The following is a 6348-nucleotide window of genomic DNA, read 5'->3' on the forward strand; positions in this document are numbered from 1 at the left end:
CGGTGTAGATTAATATTTTCTCTTTTGAATTATGCAATTTCTTTCTCCTTCTCATTCTTAGTCCTTCGTTCTCCTCTCTTATCCTTCGTTTCAGTGTCCATTGTAGCCACCTAGCCTAGATCCGCAACATCTCCTGCGTCCACGACGGTGACCTCAACCCTAGCCTAGCTCCTCTCTTACCTCAGCCAACTAACGGTGGCGGTGAATTCGAAAACGAAGAAGAAAGAACTCTTGTCTCGGTGCGCAGCGCCGAATCCATGGCAAGGCTGACGGAGATGGCGACGTTCTGAGTCTCGTTCTGTACCGCAAAGTTGCGCGGATTTGTGAAGTTCCACAACCTCGCTAAGATTTCGCGGCCAAACAAGAATAATAAGAGGAAGGAGGGAATGGAAGTGGAAGACGGTAGGCCGTGGGGCATAACGATTTCCGTGGTTGAGGTACAAAGACCAGTGGAGCAAAGACGAACAACTAACAGCCACGACAACAGATGTTCTCTCTGGAGGTACAAAAAATGTTCCTATTTTGCTCTTAGACTCTAATTTGGACTGCAATTGTGTTAGTTATATGGGTAAGTTGTCTTTGTTTGTGTGCTAAACCAAGAAGCTGAACATAGAAATTAAAATTCTCGTGGAGAATTGAAAGAGATAAAGTCACGAAAATTTTGAGTCTATTACAGGTGTTTGAGATTATAGAGGATTATTTTAGGGATTTATATGTTGGATTTTGAGTCTATTACAGGTGTTTAACTTTTCATGTGCTATATTATTTTTAATGATTTTGTTGACTCCAGTCTTTGAGGTTGATTTTAAGCCTCTAAAAGTTTTTTTGTTGAGAAAGAAAGCATGTATTTTACATCAATATTTCCAATATGGTAAATGTTTTCTTTCCAATCATGAAATTCACACTGCTTGTTAGAATTATAGTCGACAATGTACATATACATGTACCAAAGAATCATGGAGTTTTTGTGGTATGATGATATGGGGATTCTTTTTTCTTACATGTATTGGGTTAGGGATCACTTATAACACAAATCTGCATCAATTTTAAAGTACCAAAGCTTATCAATTTTAAGCTGACTATTGACTTTTCTTCTAGGATATTACTTCTAGCTCTTTTGATTGCTGAATTGACTTTCTTATGGAGATCTCATCTATCAGAGAATTAGCTGATATGGTAAGAATTATGAATATCTCTTGTAAATAATGATATTTGAATCTAGGGTAACTTTTTGAGTATGAGAAACAGAGCCAAGTGTATGTAACACACGTTCAGTACTTATTTTTGCTTCTTGCTTCTGATTGATCTATATTGGATAGTCTATAATACTATGGCTCAATCTTCAGACATGATGCCCTTGCAGATGAATTAGCCATGCTGAAGCAAGTAAATGAGTTTGCTGCAAAGGGTCTCAGTCCTCCAAGAAAGAATGCATTTGCCAGGTACTATTTCTTTTGAAAACAAGTTAATTTAATTTGTCAAGTCTTCCTCTTAAGTTCTCAAAAATATTTGATCTTTGAGGTACTGATGCATAGAAGATATGATGGATAACATATGTTTTCCTGGCTGCTTTTAAAATTGTATTTCCCGGGGCATCCTCCATGTCACCAAATGCAAGAATGACCAGAATAGCTTCACTTGAGAACATGCTGAGTATATAATCTAATTCACTTGTTGCAATACCTTCTAAACTTTCTGAGGCAGAAGAACGAGAAAGAGCCATCTCTAATCGTGGACGCTGGAATCAATTGCGTTCATTGGGAGAAGCGAAGAATTTGCTTCAATATATGTTTAATTCTGCTGCACATGCTAGGTCCTTTGACCTATACCTTTTCTCTCTATAATTAATTATATTTTTTTCTTCAATTCTCTATAAATAAGATAACTAAACAATTTTCTAATTGAACAAAGCACAATTGTGATATTGTATACTGTTATGAATTTGTGTGTTGACAATAGGTGCCAACTCTGGGAGAAGGACATGGAGTTAAGGGAAATGAAAGATCAAATAAAAGAACTTGTTGGTCTCTTACGCCAAAGTGAGATGAAGAGAAAAGAAGTTGAGAAGGAACTAAAAGTGAGAGAACAAGCTAATGGAAGCACACTGGCTACACCACCTTCCGTAAGAATATTGTTACTGAATTATCTGCTAATTACATTTACTAAAAACTTTAATTAATAAGATTGGAATTCAACTTACTTCCTCATAAGGTAATTTCTTCTTTTTGATGGACGTATTCAAAGCGTCAATTTTGTTATATTTGGTATAGCTAGTTATAGATTCCAAGTACCATAGTTAAAGATTCCAAAGTAAAAAGTTTGTTCTAATTATTTAGTTAAAAGTTTTGAAATTTTGATAGGAAATTTTATTTGGTCCAGAGGGATATTGAAAAAGGAAAATTAATTACTGCATTAATTACTGCATTAAGCTTTAATAAAACTCATGGATTTTATTAAAGTTTTAGAGAAAATCTCTACAGGGAAAATTTATTCATGTAATAATAATAGATCATATATTCTAACTGTTATTTTGTTCCCCTTGACGTGCTCATGAATTTCTTGGCTTTCATGTAGGTTATGCAGAGAATGATATACGTGCTGAATTTTTGTATGATTATAGAAGGAAAGAGTTAGGCTTTGCTATATATTAGGTGATATGTTTTAGGATCAGTCCTATTCATGTGGCTCAGTATTTTTCGAACCACAAGAATTATCTTAGACACATGCATTGGAAATAATAGAGCACTAGGTGCAGGTAAATTAATGGTGACCATTCTTTTTTAAATTTGTCTTCAGTTAAAACTTCTTGCAAACCACTGTCAAACCTGTGGTCTCAAAAAATTGTATAGTCCAATATTCTTTAAACGAATACATAACTGACCTTTCAACTTTTCATTTTGCTATATTTTGTGCTAATTATTAGTTATATATAATTCGAACATTATTATCCAAAAAAGTTTAGTATGGTATTGATCTAACATCCATCGTTTCTTTCAATAGAGTAATATAATTGGTTGTTGAAGTAATGTATATGCCTGCCAGTCTTCAATAATGTTGTCCAAATCTTGGAAATTTTGCCATAATTTTTCACATATGGATGATCTTGGAGGTATGTTGCAATGTAATGTTTGGACAAAGGTACCCAAATAATGAAAAACGAAGATGTCGCTTGCTTGAAGACAATCGTAGATTCTGGACAGACAAACTATCTTGGAAAATAGTCTGTTCATACTAACAGTACAAGTACAAGACACAAAAGAAAGACTTTTTTGTCAAGTCTTGAGAAGCTTATTGTGTATGTTATTCTTTATTGCAAGTTCTTACGGTCCTATGGTGTTTAAGAAAATTGATTTTTGTATATAGGTTCTATGTTGTAGCATTTTTCACATAACAGGAGGAAATTCCTGTGTAGTTTTTTAGTTCTCTAGTACTGGACGTGTGTTATTTTATTATTTAGTAGTTTATGATATGTTTTCTTAGTTATTTAATTGATCATGGTCACTGTTACTTTATAATTTTATATTATTTTGATAATATTTGTAGAAAACGTATATTATTTGTCTTGGAAGTACATAGTATCAATCTTATTTAATAGTTCTTTACAAGTTTCAATCTACATGTAACAGGATGTTCACGAGGAGTAGGCGATATTTTTTTTAACATTTTGTAGATGGTTAGATGTATTTAATATTATATTTTGAGTTTAGGAACTATTTTTTTGTGTAACTAGGTTAGGTAAAAATATTTAGGAACTTTGTTAGGTAAATATAACATTGAGTTTAGGAACTATTTTGATGTGTTAATAATAGAAAATATATTGATTATATTTTGAGTTTAGGAACTATTTAATATTACATTTTGAGTTTAGGAACTATTTTTTGTGCAATTATGTTAGGTAAAATTATTTAGAAACTTTGTTAGGTAAATATAATATTGAGTTTATAAACAATTTAGATGTGTTAATAATAGAAAATATATTGATTATTTTGCTCGTTATAGATTATTTAGACTATATTTTGGGATTGATATGGATAGTAGCACATGCAAATCTACATTTTAAAAGAACTCACTTTTTACACCAGTTATGACTCTAACAGGTATTAAAAAAGTTTCAGTTTTTATACCTATTTTAATTTTGACAGGTATAAAAGTAAGTCTTTTTATGAGAGATTTTCCATACCTATTCTACGAACATTAGGTGTAAAACCATTCTTTTATACCTACTCTCGGATCGGTATAGAAAAACAAATACTTCTATACCCCCTACTTTTATACCCGCTCAAAAACAGGTATAAAAAGTCATTTTTAACAGGTATAAAAAACGTTTTTTGGCATAGTGTTATTATATATATTTTCACTTTTATATACGTAAATTAAAATATCAGACTTTACACATATATTTAACAATCTTAAATCATTCATTGATAAAATATAATGTCACTAGTGCAGAACGGGCTATAGACGTCCGTTCTGTGGGTCTTTTGACGTCCGACCTCCAACGGACGTCTATGTGGGTGACGTCTATGTAGACGTCCGTTGTGTCAGGTCCCGTCTAGGACGGACGTCTCCACACTCAATTATTTACATTTATGCCACCGATCAATTATTTACGTTGGAGTTTTGGTGGACGGACGTCTATGAGGTGACGTTAAAAATCAATTTTGCACTAGTGTGTTAACCCTCAAACCGCTTAAAATAGAGAAACAAAAAACTACTCTTAATCGGGATTATTTTACTTAATTAAAATTTGAGTTTGATTGTAGTAAGAAAAACTTTCAAAAATACAATATGATAATACTATAAGAATAAAAAAATACTATCTAAACGTCAAAAAAATTCAAATAACTTAAGTTTAGTGAAATAGCATTTTAAATACAATAAAAAACTAAAAATTCGTATTCATAAACGTTCTATTTTTTTATCTATTTAAAATGTAAATCTTAAGATAAAAGTTAACACTTATATTAATTAATTATAATTTTGTCTTAAAAACAATCAATTCTGAGTTGTCTTTTTTATTTTATTTTAAGTTTATCCAATATGATTTGTTCGTTTACTTCTTTTCCTTCATCAGGATAATTCTTGGATTTAAATTCAATTTTAAATCACTATATTTTATAAACGTTTGTCCAGTGTTATTATATCAACACAAAACACCCAGTACAAGTTAGTGATAATGATGTTAGTTACTCATTCATAAAAAATAGTAATAATAAAATCGAAAAACAAATTAAAACGTTTATTGTTTTATTTATTGTATTAAAATTTTCTATCAAAACTTAAATAATATATCAATAATGAATAAAAAAACGTTTAATTTTAAAAAACTAAGACAAGTTGTTAAATTTTATAATAATAAAAAATTACATGAAAATTACGAATAAGTTTAGTATGTTTACATTGTTTTAATAATAGTTATCCTATGAGTAAGAATAGTTATCATATAGTAAAAGTACAGAGTAACCACCTAAACTATTTTGATTAATCAATAATGCATTTTTAAACTTTATTATGTATTTAAAAAAAATTGTTTCAGGTGTGTAGGATCGAACAATTCTCAAAAACACACCTTCATATTTTTACTTCTTAGTTGAATGGGTCTCTATGTTCGTTCGAAGTCCAAGTTTTTCTTTGCTAGTTCTTCAAATCGATCAGGACAGGTACTCCGATGTTTAAGTTAGGAGAGTTACTCCCTCCACCGTCACACATGACTCCGTGTACCTCTCCATTCCTATTTTGTCCTTCAATAATGAGTATGAGAAACCAGGTCCACCTGTTGTAGATGAAGATTCTGGTGAAATTTCTTCAAATGAAATTGGAATAAGTGAATATTCATCTTCTAAGTTTGATGTCAACCCTGATAGAGCTAAAGCCAAGCTTCCGTGCAAGGAAAAGTGAGATGCCTCATCTAAAGAATGAGAACTTGATTCTTGGTACAAGTTTTACTGGGAAAGTAAAATCTATGCAGCCATTTGTGTGTAGTCAGAGAAGAAAAAAGTGGAGGGGCGTAGGGAAGATATTTAGGATTTTAGGTAAAAATTAAATTAAAGTAGGGTATTTTGGAATAAAAAAATAGTGGGAGGTGTAGGAAGCACGTGGGGGTGGTGGAGGGAGGAACTCTCTTTAATTTACAATAAATGCTATACCTACCTCTTACCTTTGATCTCTGTTTATAGTGTTTGAGATGAACATAAGATTAGTGAAACCATAATCAGTCCAATCTCGGCTCATTATACATTAATCGGTACTTACAATCTTGATTTGCAATGTCTCTCAATGAGTTTTTTGTTGCTAGAACTGTGACTGTCTGTCTTATTCTGCATACATGTTCGAGTATTAATTAGAATT

At 31.6% G+C, this 6348-nt stretch overlaps 1 protein-coding gene across 14 annotated transcripts; it reads left to right on the forward strand.

Moving 5' to 3' along the window:
• LOC124831411 (kinesin-like protein KIN-4A) lies at positions 1-3488 on the forward strand. 14 transcript variants are annotated; one of them, XR_015781761.1, is made up of 7 exons: positions 3-502; positions 1099-1176; positions 1364-1442; positions 1705-1813; positions 1960-2122; positions 2575-2755; positions 3001-3488. XR_015781761.1 is itself a non-coding variant. In XM_047305406.2 (6 exons), the coding sequence occupies exons 3-6, from the start codon at positions 1391-1393 to the stop codon at positions 3019-3021; spliced, it is 345 nt and encodes a 114-aa protein (XP_047161362.1). In that variant the 5' UTR covers positions 1-502; positions 1099-1176; positions 1364-1390; the 3' UTR covers positions 3022-3488. The 14 variants fall into 14 exon arrangements, 7 of the variants coding, with proteins under 7 accessions (XP_047161362.1, XP_047161366.1, XP_047161368.1 ...); XR_015781763.1 differs by having other exon boundaries at positions 1-502; positions 1347-1442; positions 1619-1813; positions 2575-3488; XR_015781766.1 differs by having other exon boundaries at positions 1-502; positions 1347-1442; positions 1701-1813; positions 2575-3488.
• The last annotated feature ends 2860 nt before the right edge of the window (positions 3489-6348 follow it).

This window comes from Vigna umbellata, chromosome 8 (assembly GCF_029865625.1).
Source record: "Vigna umbellata cultivar VRB3 chromosome 8, Vumbellata_1.0, whole genome shotgun sequence".
NCBI lineage: Eukaryota > Viridiplantae > Streptophyta > Magnoliopsida > Fabales > Fabaceae > Vigna > Vigna umbellata.